This window comes from Piliocolobus tephrosceles, unplaced genomic scaffold (assembly GCF_002776525.5).
Source record: "Piliocolobus tephrosceles isolate RC106 unplaced genomic scaffold, ASM277652v3 unscaffolded_15610, whole genome shotgun sequence".
In the NCBI taxonomy this organism is placed as follows: domain Eukaryota; kingdom Metazoa; phylum Chordata; class Mammalia; order Primates; family Cercopithecidae; genus Piliocolobus; species Piliocolobus tephrosceles.
The window spans coordinates 1-18,158 of record NW_022297211.1 but is presented as its reverse complement, the minus strand read 5'-3'; the positions used below and the strand labels follow the sequence as shown (position 1 = coordinate 18,158).

The following is an 18,158-nucleotide window of genomic DNA, read 5'->3' as shown; positions in this document are numbered from 1 at the left end:
CCAGAGGCAGGGGTGGGGAGTGGGTTGCATGTCTTAAAAAAAAAACAAAACAAAACAAAACAAACAAAAAAAACAGTTCAACAAACCAAACCCCAACTGCACCCAAAACCATCCAGCTGAGAAAGCAAAAAGAATCCAAACAAAACCCACACAGGCCTGAGAATTCATTGGCCGCCCACACCCCCGCCGCCCCTCCCCCTCAGCTGCTGCTACACACACAGTGGGAGATTAAGGGATCACCAGAGGAGACCCTTTATTTTTATCCAATCCGGTCAAACACTTCACCGCCACCACACACACGCACACACACGCACGCACACACACAAGGTACCTTGACAGCCGCTCCTTGTCCCCACGGCCCGGCTCCTTCACCAGCCTTTATTTCCACCTGCAAAAGAAGCCAGAGGAACGTGTGAGCCAGGCGGGTACCGGGAAGGCAGCAAAGTCCTCCTGCTACAGCCCCCCAAGCCCGGCCGGAGGGGAAGGAGGCAAACGGGAGGGGATGCAGCCTGGGAAAGAAAGGCTATCGGGGACCATCTTCCTGCCTCCAGCTGCCGTCCGGGTCACGGCAGACGGGCTCCTCCGCCTTCCAGTGTGTTTTTGTTTTCATTTCTCCTCTGAGAATCCCCCCAAGATCCGAGAGGACGGCGACCCCCCGCCCGCGTCCGCCCGGCCATCCCCGGCCCCGCGCGCTCTACCTCGGCCGGCCTCCTCTGGTGCATCGGCCGGCGGGCCTCCCATTATCCCCGCCGGAGGGAGCGCGCGGAGGGAGGCACTGCAGAGGAGGCGGCGGCCAGCTGCCGGCTGCGCTCCCCTCCCCGCCGCCGGGCTGGTGTGCGAGGGGGCGGCGCGCTCGCTAGCCAATCCCCGCGGCCGGCCCTGCCCCCGCCCGGCGGACCTGCCCAGCCGGGAGGCAGGGGCGCTTCTGAGGGTGCTGCTGAGCCGCGCTGGCTGCTTCCCAGGCCCGCCGTGCCGCTCCCCGGCAGGCTGGGGCATCCCAGGGCACCCCCAGCCTCCTCCCGCGGGGACCCTGAAGGTAATACCCAGAAGGTATCCTCTGCGCCTCCAGGATCAAAGATGACAGACTGCGCCTCCGGGCGGAGCGGAGCAGACGCTGGGGGGATTCCCGCTTATCCACTATCTAACCCCAGCATCATCCTGGCAGAAGCCAGGACGGCACCGGGCCCTGTCACAAGGGCATGAGGTGCAATAGCCCTTCATCCTCAAAAAAGAAGAAAAAGTCCAGGCAGCACGAACCTTTACTCCATTCTGCAGAGGAGGAGATAAAATAAGTGAAACAACTTACCCAAGGTGAGGCAGCCAGTAAACAGTAGAGCCGGGACTCTGAGCCAGGTCTGTCAGCTCTGAAGACCATACTCTTAACAGCCATGCAGCTCTCTGCTCCTCCCTGCTCCAGCGCCCACCTCAGAAAACAGGCTCCTCTGAGCCCACACCTCCTGTGTCAACCCTGCCCTCCTCCACACACACAAACACCCACACCTCACTCTAGGATCACCCCCCAGCCCCGCCAGAACATACCCATCCAAGACAGCCTCCCCACCAACAACCCACCATGGGTTCTCCACTCTTGGTGGATCCCAAGGGTCCCCAGACCTCAGAGCTTCCCATCTCTGGGAAAGGCAGAGGAGGGGAGGTAGCCGAGACCCCAAGAGCTCTGGCCTTCCAGTTTCCAGACTCAGCCTTTGAAAGCTGCATCAGGAGACTGAAAAGAGGGCAGGATGAGAAAGAACAGAGAAGGGAGAGTTGGGCCCTGCAATCCACTCCTGGATTTACTTCCTGGGCCACCCGGGGCACATCATTCCCTACCCCAGTCCCTCCCTGTAGCTGAACACCCCAGAGCTTCTACCTCCCAGGAAGTGACTTCTACACACTTCGGTACCCACAAACTCCAGGCTCCATCACTAGCTAGTTGTAACTTACCTCTCATAGACTCTTTGCTCATCTTATAAAACCAAACTCGAAATAGCAGCTACCTCATCCAGTTGTGAGGATTCACTGCAGGTGAATCAATTTCTGGAAGAGCTCACTGGGTGCTCCTTCTCATTCTCACAGATGAATAAGCTGAGGCCAGGGAGAAGTGACTCACAGGATGAGATAGGATGTTTGAGATCCCCTGACCCAGTGATTCGCTCTCCTACCCACTACACCACAGATGCCTAATTGCTGTCCCCTCCCCAGGGGCCCAAAGCGGGTACTCAGAACAGGATGGGCTGCCTGTGGAGAGATAGGAAAGCTGGCCTCCAGTGAGGAGCCTCCAGGAGGCATCAGGGCCCAAATCTGCCTCCCCCTGTGAACAAAGGGCAGCCCTCCTGGGCTCCTCCCAGGGCAGGGAGGGAGGCAGGTGGCAAAGCATGGCAAGGAACAGTGTCCTCAGCATGGGTCAGGTGGAACAATGGGTTTCTGTGCCCCTCAACTTTGACAATGACCAGGCCAAGTGGAGTCCCTCCTTTATCCTGGTCCCCAAAACTGCCCTCACACCTACCCCCCATACAGTCTGCTGCTGGATAGGAGAGACAAACACTGCTTGGACAGTAACAACTAGTAGGATTGCTGCAGCGGCTGCCACAGTTTATCAAGCCCCTGCTACATGCCAGACCCTGTGCCAACCATGTTGTAGGATCATCCTCATTTGACTTACCCCACATACAACCTCATCTCTAACAGGGCAATGGAAGGACTTTGCGATGTTAACTTGCCTGTCAACACAGCTGGTGAGTGGTAGGCTGGAATTCAAGTCTAGGTCCTTCTCTTTCCAATTCTCTAAGTTCTGTCCGCCTCTGCCAACCCCAGGGAGATACAAAGAAGACCGAGGTCACTTGAACCCAATCACTTCCCTTTAAGCTATGGATCTAGTAATGTTTTCATGCCTCAAAGACTTCCCGGTGCTGCTCTTTCTGCCTGGATCCCTCTCCACCTCCCCCGACCTGGCAAGCTAATGTGGTACAAGACTTAGTTTAAACATTGCCTCCCCCTGCCAGTTTCTCAGATCGCCAAGCTCCCATGAGCATCATCCGCTCCTCCCAGGTCCTGACAGAGCAGTGTACTGCTTCTTCCAGGGCACCAGTCACAATGAAGCGTAGTTATTTATTTACACGGCAGTCCTCCCACGTGGGCGGGGGCCCTGTCTTCCCTACTTTCCTAGGCTCTGCACAGAGCTGGAATGTGCTGAGCCAAGTTTCTACACAAGGAGGGTGGAGAGGCAGGGGGCTGGGCACTGAGATGTGGAGGCCCCTCTCCTGGTCAGTCTTCTCCCTGAGGTCCTCAAGGTTCTGAGGGACACCTGCTGTCCTGGGAGGGCAGGACCTGCCAGAACTGAACTGTGATCTCCTCCCAGACTTGCTCAATCAGCACCTATCTTCCTCAGCAGCCTGAAGGAGCCACAGAGCCCAGTTCCCACCCCAACTCCTGGCTCCACTCACTTCCCTGTGTAATTCAGTCCTACCCCAAACACAGGTCCCCACCCTGCCCTCCAGCAGCCCTCGGCTACACCAGAAAAGCAGCCCAGAAGAGGAGCCCATAGTCCCCCAGGCAGTCCACCTGCTCCCAACCCCATCTCACCCTGGCCTCATTCCCTCTTCTGAGGCTCGTGGAATGCCTGGGCTCAAGGGAGTCACAGAGGTGCATGCCAGGGCTACTCTGCCTCCAGCCAGTATGTTCTCCACTCCCCTCTTGATCCTCCTCCCATCTCTATCTGCCCCCTTTTCTAAATTTTGCACTTTACAGTGACCACTCACAGGTACTTAGAACCCCTCTGCATGGGGGCCAAGGGTCCCTCCCCTCCACACCTTCTGTCACAACCCCCAGACCCTACTGTGCTCCCAGCAGGAGGAATGGAGCCACAGCCCTCCTCACTGGAGAGGTGAATGGATTTACTCACTTCCAGGACACACAAAATGGATACCCACAGGCTGGATTCCACACAGATATTCAAAGATCAAGAAACACAGACACGACCAGACACATTCTTGGGGGGATTTACAAGAAATCAACCAAGCGCCAACCCCATGTCAGGCCCCATACCTACAGCATGATATACTGTACATCTTACTTAACTCTCTAAACAAACCAATGAGACAGGAAATATTTGTGCCCATTTTACAGATGAAGAATTGGGATACAGAGAGGCTAAGTACCTTGCCCAAGGTCACACAGCCAGAAAATGAATGCACAGGGTTCTTGCCACCCCTTCACTTGCAGCAGCACAGCCAAGGCTGCTCTGTGTTGCTCTATGATTTTCATATCCACCTACCTCTTCTAGAGCTGGTAGAGGGTAGAGAGAGACAGGCTTCTCATCCTCTCTCACCATGGCTGTGTCCTGAATGAGGTCACTCTTCACAGGGCTTTACTTCAAAGCTCAGTTTAAGCCCTGCTTCCTCCAGGAAGCCTTCTCTGATTACACCAGTCTTCTGCCAACCAACAGCACTTCTAACATTTCTTATCTCACCCCGGTACTGTTATTTGTCTCTCTGTGTGTCCTGCATCCCCAACCAGAATGACTGGAGCTGTGCCTCTCCAAAGCCCCTGTAGGGCTATGCCTACGTTCCACACACTGAAGGCACTTGGAATTGACTATGAGGGAAGTCTGTGACCTCCTTTTCTCTCCATCACACAAAGAATCCTGCCAAAAAAAACCCAACACCCCCTCCACCTTCAGAGCCTATGTTTGAAGTCCCCGGTGTCCACGCATCAATTTCCACCCAAGTAATTGCCGCCCATCACACACACATCATCCCCTATATTTGAAACTCTTTGCGGTTGTCATGGGAACTGCCTTTGCCTTCATTCACTGATCAGGCCTCACAATTAGCTTTGGCAGCGGAAGTCTGTGTCAACGACAATCACAGGGAGGAGGAGGCTGAGGAGGAGGAGGAGCAGCAGCAACAGAAGAAAAGATGCTCCTCTCCTTGGAGATGCAGCAGAACCAGACTGAACCAAGGCACCCAGCAACACTCAAGGGAAACAAGTCGGAGCCAGCCAACAACTCCATCTTCGTGCTTCCTACCAGCAAACAGCATGCATCCAGGGACTCCCAGACTGACAGGTAGCAGGTGACACTCTGCCTATACCCTACATGCCCTTCAAGATGCTTGTGAAAAGGTCTTATAGTCTGTGAACCTTGTCAGGGTCTCCTCGCCCCAAATTCAACAGCCTTGAACCACCAAATGTTCTAGGACCTAAGCAGATAACAAGCGACTGTATGACGCTGTTGAGAAGGTGGGGCATGAATGCTGACATAGAAACCTGGGTATAGCCCTAGCAGAAGACTTTCAAGAGGAATTAACACAAAGCATCTAACCTTCCACCTCTAGGATCCTCAGGCGGTACCCAGCAATCTGTCCTCATCCTTCCACACCCCTGCCGCCAGCATCAGGTAGCATCTCTACACACTGCAAGATCGGGGAGGTGCTTCCCCCTCCTGGAAGACCTTCTCCTCCTCATCCTTCACATGTCACTATACTCTCAAGACATGTCCTTTCCCTTCCTGGCTGGGCTCTATGGGCCCAAAGGTGACTAAGGCCAGTCTCTGCCCTCAAGGCATCCCTCCCTTTTAGCCCTATCAGAATGTACTGTAATTATTTGTTTTCATGCTTGTCTCCCTCCCCAGACGGCAAGATCATTAAGGACAGACGGAGTTAATGTGCCTCCCTTTACTGACCGCTCAGACTCAGTGCAGCGCCCAGCAAACAGCTAGTCCCAGCCAAGGTTTGCTGAATGGGGCCAGGAGGGCCACCTGCCTGTCTGCAGGTCAAAGCAGATGATGTCCTGCCTCGGGAAACTGAAGCGGCACCAGAGAGAGGGGCTGGCCGCCTCCGGTACAAGGGACCTTGTAGATCCTGGGACCCAGGATACACCAGGAAGGTGTCTCTCTCTCCTTGTCCTCCTGGCACCAGCTCTTCTCCCACTGGCCCTCACAACCCCCTCTCCCCTCACTGTACCTCACCCCATCCTGCAGCATGAACACAGTGCAGGCGGGACCCAGCCCTCACAGTAAGAATCTGCCGTCCCTCTCTCTTCTAGAGCTCCAGGATCATTCGCAGCATCATTAAGGGAACTGGGGCACACAGAGCTTACCTTAAAGGGCAGATCAACCAATAAAAAATAGGACAGGAGAGAGCCACCCATGTTCTCCCCACAAGAAAAACTCAGCAGTGGAGCAGACTCTAGTCTAAGACTTTGTTACTTCTTTTTGACCCAGCATCTCCGTACTCCTTTCCTGAGACTTCCCCGAACCAGCAGTAATTGGGAGGGGCAGGAGGCATGGGGGACCCACAGTCTGGCCAATACCACCAAATAATTCCATCCAATGCAGCTCCCCATCCATTCTGAGAATCTAGAATTCCTGCTCTAGCAGCAGTGAGAGGTGCCTTATTTTGTCCACTAACACCCTCGTTAGGTATGGTAGAGGTAGGACACAACAGAGCTAGAATTCATACAAGTCACAGCCAGCAGTGCAGGAACGGCCATCAGCAGTGCCCCAGCTGCATACTTGTGCTACCTGAAGCAAGCAGGCAACAAACCCCCATACCTGCGGCCACCCGAAGGCCAGCCAGTGATCTTACAATGGGCTGCCAGCCTTCTTTTTGACCCTTCCCTCAGTAGTTAACAAAAACTTAGGTTATCCAGCCAGTCATGGTGGCTCACGCCTGTAATCCCAGCACTTTGGGAGGCCGAGGCAGGCAGATCACCTGAGGTCCAGGAGTTCAAGATCAGCCTGGCCAACATGGCGAAACCCTGTCTCTACTAAAAATACAAAAATTAGTCAGATGTGGTGGTGCCTGCCTGTAATCCCAGCTACTTGGGAAGCTAAGGCACAAGAATCACTCAAATCCAGGATTCGAGGTAGCAGTGAGCCAAGGTCATGCCACTGTACTGCCAGCCTGGGGGACAGAGCGAGACTCTTGTCTCAAAATGAAAAAAAAATAATAATCTTAGGCTATCAGATTTCCTATGCAAATGACAGGAGACAAGGCCACCAAGGGATGTGTCCACCCTGGGTGTGGCAACTGTGCAGTGCCTATGCCCTGCACAGACAGAGGCAGACGCCCACAGCAACTCTGAAGGGCTCTCCCAGAAACAGCCAGCCAGGCTGCAGCAGGGCTCAAAAGGAAGACAAAGGGGTCTCTTTCCTTTCCAATACCTCCTCTCTTCCTGAGCATCGTCCCCTCATTCCAAAAAGGAGCTGTAAAGAAGTGAAGGGGAATGGAGTGGAAAATTAGTGACAACTCCTGAGACCCTGGACCTGGTCTTCTGGCCCACCCAGTCACCACATTGTCCTTTCCAGAACAAGAAAACCCACGACAGAGAGGAAAACTCTGGCAGGACCCAGGAGATAAGTTTGGAGCTGGAAGTCAACATGAACACAGCTCAGTGGGGCTGCTGACCAAGACTGTAGGTGGGGAGGAGTCATTTTCCCCACTAGGGATCCAGACAGCCTCTGGGTGGTGCACACCACCTCACTCCTGTCCCTGAGCTCTCCCATAGCAGACAAGTAAAGCATGGCCATGCCTTCAAGGAGAAGCAGTGGACTGTGCGGTGGGTTAAAACCCAGGAAAGTACTGTCCAGAGAGCTCACCACTTACTTTGGGGTGGAGGCTGGGATCCCAAACCCTGAGAGCTGCCAATTCAGAAGCTATTTCCCCAACCTAAAAAGAACCTTTGAGGCCGGGCGCGGTGGCTCAAGCCTGTAATCCCAGCACTTTGGGAGGCCGAGACGGGTGGATCACGAGGTCAGGAGATCGAGACCATCCTGGCTAACATGGCGAAACCCCGTCTCTACTAAAAATACAAAAAATCTAGCCGGGCGACGTGGCGGGCGCCTGTAGTCCCAGCTACTCGGGAGGCTGAGGCAGGAGAATGGCGTGAACCCGGGAGTCAGAGCTTGCAGTGAGCTGAGATCCGGCCACTGCACTCCAGCCTGGGCGGCAGAGCGAGACTCCGTCTCAAAAAAAAAAAAAAAAAAAAAAAAAAGAACCTTTGGTGAGAGTTCAGGGACCACATAGGGTCACTCTAAGGCTGGCTCCCAGCACTGTCCTATAGAACCTCCTGTGATGGCAGAAATGCTCTCTGCACTAATACATAAGCCACAAGCCACTAGCCACATGTGGCTGACAAGCATTTGAAAGTTGACTAGTATGACTGAGTCACTGAATATAATCTTAATTAATTTAAATTTAAATTTAAATAGCTATCTGTGGCTGATGGCAACTATATTAGATGGCTCAGGTAGAGCATGCTTCTTAAATCTGGGAGGTCCTGAATACTCCTGACAATCTGCTAAAAACCATGGACCCTCAGAAAACACACCCCTGCATATTCACATAACATTTGGCTGAAATTTTCAAAAAAGTTCACAGACCTTACCCCAACAGAGGTCTGAGATCAGGTCTAGGTCTAAGATTAAGTCTAAAAGTTGACCAAAATGCTGCAGTCTAAGATAGATGCCTCTCTTGCATGTAGTTGTCTAAAAAAACATGAAAATAGGCCGGGGGCAGTGGCTCACACCTATAATCCTAGCACTTTGGGCGGCCAAGGTGGGTGGATCACCTGAGGTCAGGAGTTCAAGATCAGATTGGCCAACATGGTGAAACCCTGTCTCTATTAAAAATACAAAAATTAGCCAGACATGGTGGTGTACACCTGCAGTCCCAGCTACTTGAGAGGCTGAGGCAGGAGAATCACTTGAACCATGAGGCGGAGGTTGCAGTGAGCTGAGATCATGCCACTGTACTCCAGCCTGGGTAACAAAGCAAGACTCTGTTAAAACAAACAGACAAAAAACAAAAACAAAAAACATGAAAATAGACCTGATAGACCAGGCGCAGTGGCTCATGCCTGTAATCCCAGTGCTTTGGGAGGCCAAGGCGAGTGGATCACCTGAGGTCAGGAGTTTGAGACCAGCCTGGCCAACATGGGGAAACCCCGTCTGCACTAAAAATACACAATAAGCCAGGCATGGTGATACGTGCCTGTAATCTCAGCTACCCAGGAGGCTGAGGCAGGAGAATTGCTCGAACCTGGGAGGCGGAAGTTGCAGTGAGCCGAGATCGCACCACTGCACTCCAGCCTGGGGGACAGAGGGAGACTCCGTATCAAAATCAAAACAAAACAAAAAATAGACCTGATAATATACTTCACATAATCTTAGCAAGAGACCGCCAAATGTGAATCTTCCTCCCCACTTCCCCACAACCCAGAGGGCATCCTCATAACTTCCCTGCTAGGCAGCACCCAGACTCGTGCAGGCACTGGTCACACAGGACCTCTCAGGGCTAGTTCCTCAGTGCTGGAACAGCCATAAATGCTACACAATTCTGTTTTCTAACGTGGGTTCAGTCTGTCTAATAACTTTCACCCACTAATAAACCTCCTGCATACTCCTTCCAGTGAGGGAACTGACCTCCTCTTCACATACGCTTTGCCTGAGCCTGTGTTCCTCTACCCATCAGCAGCTGAACAGCCCTGCTTCCTTCAGCTGTCCTGCCTGTGACCACTCTGACAGATTTCAAGACAGACTGTCAACATTCCTTTTTAGAGTTTCAGTTCTTTCTACTTGCTAGGAAGCCAGAGTTCATACATTTCTTTTTTGAAACAAGTACAGGTCTTTGCATTTGCCCTGATTAAATCCCATTGAGTCTTACTGGGACTCACTGTACTTGACTGCCCCAACCTCCTTAGCCCCTGTTCTATCATTCAACGTAATAACTGCATCATCACTGCCACCCACCCACCACACCCACAGATCTGACTTGCCTACTACCTCATCTTGTGAAAAGGGCACACATCATTCTGTTCCATAAGCTTCCAGATCCTTCCATGAGACCTAAGATTCTATGGACACACCCCCTCCTCTACACAACCACCACTATCTGCTACTGTGTCATGGAGCTCCAACCTCCTGAATCAGGCTGCTGAGCAGCAAACATCTTCTGAGAGCCCTTTCCTGACTGTTGTCAGAACAAATACACGAGTTCTCTGATAAAGAGTTCTCTGATAAAATACACGAGTTCTCTGATAACTTTGTAGATTAGTTTTATTGATAGGTTTTACTGATAACTCACTAAACTAGAAGGAAACAAATACCAGAAGAACAAGCAGAAACATGCAGTAAATCTCAAGAGGTCCTTGTCTCCCTGGCTTAGAGGGTCAGGAAATGGGTTGGGTCATGCTCTTTACCATTGCTGGCACTTCGAATTCTTTGCCTGTTCATCACAGATTATTTATCACCACCCCCGCTCCCTGCCCCACTTGCTCCATGTCCCATGCCCTTCTGGTCATAGAAATGCTGTAGACAGCTCCTCAAACTTTCATGGACATACAAATCACCTGGGGATCCGGTTAAAGTGCAGATTTCAATACAGCAGGTCTGGGGTAGGGTTGGACATTCTGCAGTTCTATCAAACTTGCAGGTGATGCCAATGCTGTTGGTCCACTGAGTAGCAAGGTGGAAGTGAGGCTGTGGACCATGCAGGTGTCCCAGGACTCAAGTGAGTAATTTGCCATAGAAGAATCCAGGTAGGTGCCCATCACCTCACAGTCTCTCATCTGCATCAGAGGGTTTCCATGCTAACTACACATTAGGTACACATGGGAGCCCCAGACCAGTTTGGTCCACCCTGGAGCAATTAAATCAGAATCCCTTGGGAGTGGGGTCTAGGTACCATGTTTTGTTACATTTCCCAGGTGATCCCAATGTGGAACCCCTGATCTACATGGTCGACAGACTGAATAGGGCAGTCATATCAGTGACCTCCCTCTAAGATGACTTTAAGTCAAAAATTGGACTTCTCATCTGTCCAACCTGGCAGGAGATGCCATCATTTATTTACAGAAATCTAGATCTGTTCATTTGCCTCAGCTGCTTTGAAAAGAACCACAGGCACTCTCAAAGTTTATCACTTGCCTTTCTGAAGTTTCACAAAACACCTTTTAAACAATCTGTTCTAGAACTGTCAAAAACTGACATTAAGCTTATATATTTACAATTTTCAAAATCTCTTTGAGAAATTGAACTTTTAGCCTATCTCTGGCCTTTTGGCCCTCTTTCAATCATCACAATTCCATAAAAATTGTAATTCACCAGGAGTTCAAGACCAGCCTGGGCAAAACAGTGAGACCCTGTCTGTATTTAAAAAAACAACAAGGGCCGGGCGCAATGGCTCAGGCCTATAATCCCAGCCTTTGGGAGGCCAAGGTGGGCAGATCACTTGAGGTCAGGAGTTCAACGCCAGCCTGGCCAACATGGTGAAACCCTATCTCTACTAAAAATACAAAAATTAGCCAGGTGTGATGGCACATGCCTGTAATCCCAGCTACTTAGGAGGCTGAGGCAGGAGAATCGCTTGAACTGGGAAGGTGGAGGTTGCAGTGAGCCAAGATCACGCCATGGCAGTCCAGCCTGGGCAACAGAGCGAGAGACTGTCTTAAAAAAAAAAAGAAAAGAGCCGGGTGCGGTGGCTCAAGCCTGTAATCCCAGCACTTTGGGAGGCCGAGACGGGCAGATCACGAGGTCAGGAGATGGAGACCATCCTGGCTAACACAGTGAAACCCCGTCTCTACTAAAAAATTCAAAAAAACTAGCTGGCTGAGGTGGTGGGCGCCTGTAGTCCCAGCTACTCGAGAGGCTGAGGCAGGAGAATGGCCTAAACCCAGGAGGCGGAGCTTGCAGTGAGCTGAGATCTGGCCACTGCACTCCAGCCGGGGCGACAGAGCCAGACTCCGTCTCAAAAAAAAGAAAAAAGAAAAAAAAAGAAAAAAAGATTGTGATTCTGCGAGCACATCTGCAGGTGTTCAGTAAGAAGCAAATGACTCAGACTCAGGTAAGGTAACTGGCTGGCTCTGTTTTCCCCAGGTTATATCTTCTGACACCACAGGGACCCAGTGTCTGTCCACTCTCTCCATCCCTAGAAAGTTGTAAGCCTACCTCTTCCTTCTCACTCTTGTTAGAACCTTATACAAAACATTATCATCAACATTTTCCAACAGGCTTAGCACATTCTGGCCACTGGACTCCCTGATGCTCCTCTAAGGGCTTAGACCACACTCCTGACTCTGCTTCAGTGCCATGTCTCCACTTTCCACATAATATGCTTGGCCTTTTACCCCCTCACTCACTAGAGAACTGCCCATACAGCCACACAGATGGTTCAGTCCTTCCCTAGTCCCACCAACACCTTTCTCCTGAAGCTATCATTCATGACTGTTCTATCAGCGTTTCCCTTTTTTTTTTTTTTTTGACACGGAGTTTCACTCTTGTTGCCCAGGCTGGAGTGCAATGACGCAATTTCAGCTCACTGCAACATCCACCTCCCGGGTTCAAGGTATTCTCCTGCCTCAGCTTCCCAAGGAGCTGGGATTACAGGCACCCACCACCACGCCTGGCTAATTTTGTATTTTTAATAGAGATGGGGTTTCTCCATGTTGGTCAGGCTGGTCTAGAATTCCTGACCTCAGGTGATCCGCCTGCCTTGGCCTCCCAAAGTGCTGGGATTACAAGCATGAGCCACCATGCCCAGCCAGAGTTTGCTTTTTAACAAGCAATTCTATCCCTCCAACTAATTTTATTTTAGAACCTGTGGCCCGTGGGGTTAAAAACTGCTTGCATTTTAAAGACGATATTCTAAAGACTATGGTAAATACTCCTCCCTGCCCAACCTCTCAAGCTTGACAAATGCTCAGATGGGGTCCCTTTCTCTAAAGATTCTCATCACTTCCACTTCTCTAGTCAATTCTCCCTTTGATGCCAAGACTAGCCTGAATGCATTCCTCTCCACAGCCTCCATCTTCAGGATGGGCAAGGATTAACCAGGTGTTCTGATACTGTTGAAAGATTCCCAATTCCAAGGTATCTTGACTCAGATCTGGCAGAGATCTGTTTCAAGCTGTAAATCCACTTGGCTGAGGGCTAGAAAGTATTCTCATAACCTATATCTTTCCATTTCTCTCGTTTTCACCCATAATATCCTCAGTCATGCTTTCAAACTTATGCACACATTTTTCTATGCATTTTTTTAAGGGTCATTCTCCTGCTTTAACAGTTATTTACTTCCCTCACCCATGGGCAATTTTTCAGTCAGGCCTAGGACCATAGTGACTCCTTGATGTCTAGCTTCCTCCCCCAGCACAGAGGTTGGCAAACTCCTCCCTCCCTCTGCCTGGCTCCGCGGTTCTGCCTCATGGTTCTTCTATGAGCAAGTGAGGTGAATGCCTTTAGATAAACGCTTAATTTGTACTGCATCTGGAGTCGTATGCAGGCTGGAGTGCAGTGGCTCGAATATGGCCCACTGTGGGCTCAGGCAATTCTCCCACCTCAGTCTTTCCAGGAGCTAGGACTACAGGCACATGCCACCATGCCTGGCTAATTTTTTTTTTAAAGCAATGGGGTCTTGCTACATTGCCCAGGCTGGTCTTAAGTGATCCTCCTGCCTCAGCCTCCCAAAGCTCTGGGATTACAGGAGTAAGCCACCACACCTAGCCCTTGTATTGCATCTTTACAGCTCGAAGACTAATGCACAGTTGTTTATGCATAATGATTCATCCTTTTCTAGATGTTTAGGAATGTTTTGTCATCATGCATTGATTACCTACTATGTGCCAGACATTATGCATATTTTATCTCATTTAATCCTCATGACAACCCTACAAAGAAGGGTTACTCCCATCTTACAACTGAGAAAATGGACACAGAAGGGATGGAGCACTGGTTGCCCAAGAGAGGAAGGGCACAGCATTTACTCTGGGTTCTGAGCCCTACCTGCTGCGCTTCCATACTCACCAAACCCTACTTTTCTAATCAGTCATCTTCATTGTACTACTAAGCCACCACTCAGGTAAAAAGAATATGAAATCAAAGAGCCTCCCTCTAAATTCTTCCTGGAACTAGGAAGAAAGACCACAGCTACTACCAACCTGCCCCAACCTCACATTAGGACCTAGAGAAGTAGTCACCTCCTCCTAGGGCAGGAAGGCCCATCCCTGGGGGGAGCCTGTCTTTAGTCCTAAAATAGTGAACTTCTTTTCTGAGGGATTCCCCTGCACCCTTCCTCCCCAACCACAAAGCCCAGAGAAAAAGAGTGAGGAGCAGGGAAAGAAGATGGAAAACCCAAGATAATCTCCTCCTTACAGGATGATATAAAGTAACTGTAGGCAGACAGTTCGAAGGAAGCCCCAAGGGCAGCTAGAAGAGATGGAGACAGAAGGGAAGTAAGGAAGAGTTCCCAGAAGAGTACAGTGCTCTCACAGAAAGGAGGAAGTGCCACAAGCAGGATTGCAGGTAGATGGTCTGATGTCCGAGAGGCTCCTAAGATACTGCGTCCCACCCCACCTGAACAGTCATGGCCAAAACAACTTCCCCAATCCTGGAACATGTTCCCTCTGCCACACGGCTGCTAAGATCCAATGGTTATGGTCCCAGCAGTCCCCAGCATCTACTAAATGCTGGGCTGGTCTTAGGGTCTCATCCACTCTGGCAGTCTCTCAGGCACGTCTCAGCTTTTCAATTATGACAGAGATATGCCCGTTAAATGCAGTATACCCTAGACAGTGACTCTCTGGCATTCAGCTTTCATGGACCAAAAAAAAAAAAACAAAACTTTTTTTTTTTTTTTTCAGAGAGAGGCACTGGTTACCATTTTGTATTTTACCAAGCAAAGACTTAAAAAAAAAAAAAAGTCTACTTTCTATCACACCTTCATAAAGCACATTTTAAGAAAGCATATTTTAAACATCGAGAATTAGAAAAGAATCTATCATTAGAAAAAAAGTACCGCTCTTTAAGTCACAGAAAGTTAGCTTTATTAAAAAAACTCATTCCACTGTCCCCTTTTGTTTCTCTAGAAACACAGAACTTTACTGATCCACAGATCAGCATGTAGACCCTCTCTCCTCGGACACCCAAGGCCGTCCAGCCTTACCTTACCTGACCCTGGGGCTTAGAGAGGCAGTTGGCCATGGCAAGGTCAACAGGGATGCAGGCATCTCTCAGCAGGGTTGTCTCTAAGCCTCAGCCACCCCAGATCCATCATATCTTAACCAAGACCACCCGGCAGCCTGGGCCGACAGCTTACACACAGGATGACAAGGCCCTGGCCTCACTCCCAGCCCCTTTCACTCAGGTATGTTCTGTTGTTGCCAAAAGCAGCACTTCAACTTAGTTCACAAGGGCCACTGCTTCCAAGAACACCTAGCCCAGGAAGCTCAGCATCCTCATCCCTCCGGTTTAATTATGGGAGGAACTGAGTAAGACAATGGGGGCTGGGGAAGAAAAGGAATGCTAGAAGCAAGGGCGCAAAGGAATCAAGCTTTACAAAGTAGACTCAGCAGCTCCTCCCTACACCAAAGCACCAGGTCTTACATCCAGAAGTAAAGCCTCCCCCGCTTCATACTACCCTGCTTTCAGTAGCGACCCACGGGGCACTGGGCCAGCAGGACTATAACTATCCCCAACACCAGCAACAGAGAAGTCTCCCAGGCTGGGGCTGGGGGCTGCATATGTGATCCAGATGTCTGCTTTAACCAGAGACAGGGGAAACAGGGCTCCGTGTCTGCAGTCCTTGGGTCAGGACATACAGCTTCCACAGGGCACGGACAAGACAAGGTGAGAAGGGGCAGAAATATCCAGCAACCCCACCTCCCTGTTCTCAACACTTGAATCTTTCTTCCTAGCCACGGGACCAGTCCCACCAGCTCGCTGTGCGGCTCTGCACTCAGCTGTCAGGGAAACCCTGAGCACGAGCCGCCAGCCCAACAAAGTCACAGGGACCCGAGTCCTCAGAAGCAAGCAGCTCCCAGCCCAGTTGGAAGGGACTTTGAAAGACATCAAGTACAACTCCTCCACTTCCCCCAAGGAAAAGACAGGCCCAGAGAAGGGGCCCGAGTTGTCTGGACCCTTGGACAAATGAGTGGCAGAGCCAGAGGGAGCTCGAAGACAGCGCAGGCCTCCATCTCTGTCCAGCACCAGTTCCACTGCCTGGAGCGACCTCAGCAGCTACACCGCTCCTCCTAAGCTGCTCAACTTCGCTCAGCCCTACTTCTGCCAACTCTCTGCTGTCACCAACCTCAAGCCGGCAGTCCGCCACTAAAATGGGAGGGAAAGATGGCCAATGCAAGGTCACCATCTCTCCCTTTCCTTCTCACCCTGCCTGCTCTCATCCCAAATCTCCTTCCCTCCTCCACCTTACTACCCCCAAATAAAGGGAGTACACCTCCCTGGGGTTGATGGTGTCTCAAAAGCATGTCATCCATTCATGCAATTAGTATCTGAGTGCCTACTACCTGCCAAGGAAATGTGCCAGGTCCTGAGAACACAGAAATAAAGTTTTTGACTGCAAGAAGAACTAAGATAGGAGAACCCAAATCATCAGTTTGTCATTAGATTCCCAAACGGTTTCAACCGGCTCTCTGGCCATCTGAGAAAAACGATGAAAGAAACATCCCACTCCATCAGGGCAGCATAAAACCAGCTGTCAATCCAAAACTTTGTCTCCAAATCCATCAGCCTCCATCCCTTATCTTACACTATCAAAGCCCAAGTCATCCAAGCATTAGCATGAGCTTGAAATACAACATTTGAGGCTTCAAGCAGCAGGACAAGAAACTTCTAGAGGTAAAGGTAGACATTACAGTCCCGCATCAAATGCAAACATCAGATATTAGGGTGCCTGCTCAGATCCCTCTTCTACCCAGTTACTCTCATACAAATTGTCAGCCCTGCAAAGGAGCCCAAACATGTCAGTTACACTCCTACTTAAAGTTGGACCAAGAGGATCAGAAATGAGAGAATGGATTCAACTGGACGAGCCTTGCTTGAACAAGACCCCCGTGATCACCGTGCCCTCAAGGAAGAGACAGGGTAGCCTAGCAAGGGCCAGCTTACCTCCTTGAGAAGCCCCACTTTTTTCTTCAGCACCTCACATTTTCGCAGTTTGCAGATCTGGTGCGTGCGGCGGTTGGTACAGCTAGTGCAAGCCCCACAGTTTTCCAGCCGCCGGCAGGGCTCACAAGTACCACACCGTTTGCGTTTCTTCCGGCCATCTCCACCCCCTCGGAGTTGGGACTCACTCCCAGCCATGGAGAGCTCAGGCCCCGGGAAGCCCCCTACCATCACCTGGCCCTGAGGGAAGTCATAAAGGCCTGGCAGGTCCGGCTGGACGGCCAGGGGCACCTGAAACTGGCTCATGATGCTGCCAGAGGTGGGGGCATAGGTGCTGGGGCAGAACCACAGTCCAGTTTCCCGCCACCTCCAAAGGCCACCAACAGGTCCTTCTCGCCTAGAACAGCCAAGAATCACAAGGATGAAGGCAAGTGACTTCAGTCTCGTGGATGGATGCCTCTTCTCAACCCCTCTTCACCTCCTCTGCAGCAGTCTGATCGGGCTCCGTAGGGGGCCACTCTCCCACCTGCTGGGGCCCGGGATCTGGGGAAGGACACCAGCAGCAGTCCCCAGAAAAGGGATCATCTTGGCCCGGTGGGTTCTTCACCCTCACCCACCCTGGACCCAGGCATGAGGTGAGCAGGTAGGGGTGTGGTGGGGGCAGAGCTGAGTGAGCAGTTTCTCCAGGTATTTTTCCTTCAGGGTCTGGACGCCGGAGAAGGCAGTGCTGCCTGAAAAAGACAGAAAGGGGAAGCGCATCACTCGGGGCTCAGGGACAACTTTCACGTGTCACTTCTTCCTGCTTCTGGGAAGAGAAAATGGGGGAAGAGATGGGGCTTGCTCAAATGAGGTCCTGCCCAGAACCTCAGGCAGAACGCACCCAGCACCCACTCCCTGTCTGAGGGAGGCGGCCTCGGGCCTGAGGGCTGCTGGGGGCCCTGGACTACGAATTCAAGGGGGTGGTCAAGGTGAGATTTCCAAGAAAGTTGCCCTCCTCCCATCCCCCACGGGCTGGTGAGAGTTTCACCAAAATTCCCCCACACACCCTGGCTGGAGGCCGCCGGGCCCTCCCTCAGGGAGCTGAGCTTTCAAAATAAAGTTTGCTGAGAGCCTCGCTCGGCGGGACTGCCCCGGCGCCCCCCGGCACGGAAGCGGCCTGGAGGTGGGGGCGCGCCCGGGGCAGCCCGCGCGCGCGGCGCCCGCCGCCCGAGCGCAGCCCGCCAGCCCGACTGGGGAGGGCGGCCCGCGCCGGCAAGGGGCGCCGGGAGGG

The 18,158-nt window shown here is 51.6% G+C and overlaps 1 protein-coding gene across 1 annotated transcript; it reads right to left on the bottom strand.

Moving 5' to 3' along the window:
* Positions 1-143: 143 nt before the first annotated feature.
* LOC111533496 (methylcytosine dioxygenase TET3-like) lies at positions 144-17,808 on the bottom strand. The gene is made up of 2 exons (XM_023200259.1): positions 16,892-17,808; positions 144-388 (listed from the first exon to the last, which is right to left on the bottom strand). Exons 1-2 carry the CDS (start codon positions 17,192-17,194, stop codon positions 260-262), a joined length of 432 nt encoding a protein of 143 aa, XP_023056027.1. The 5' UTR covers positions 17,195-17,808; the 3' UTR covers positions 144-259.
* Between the last annotated feature and the right edge of the window lie 350 nt (positions 17,809-18,158).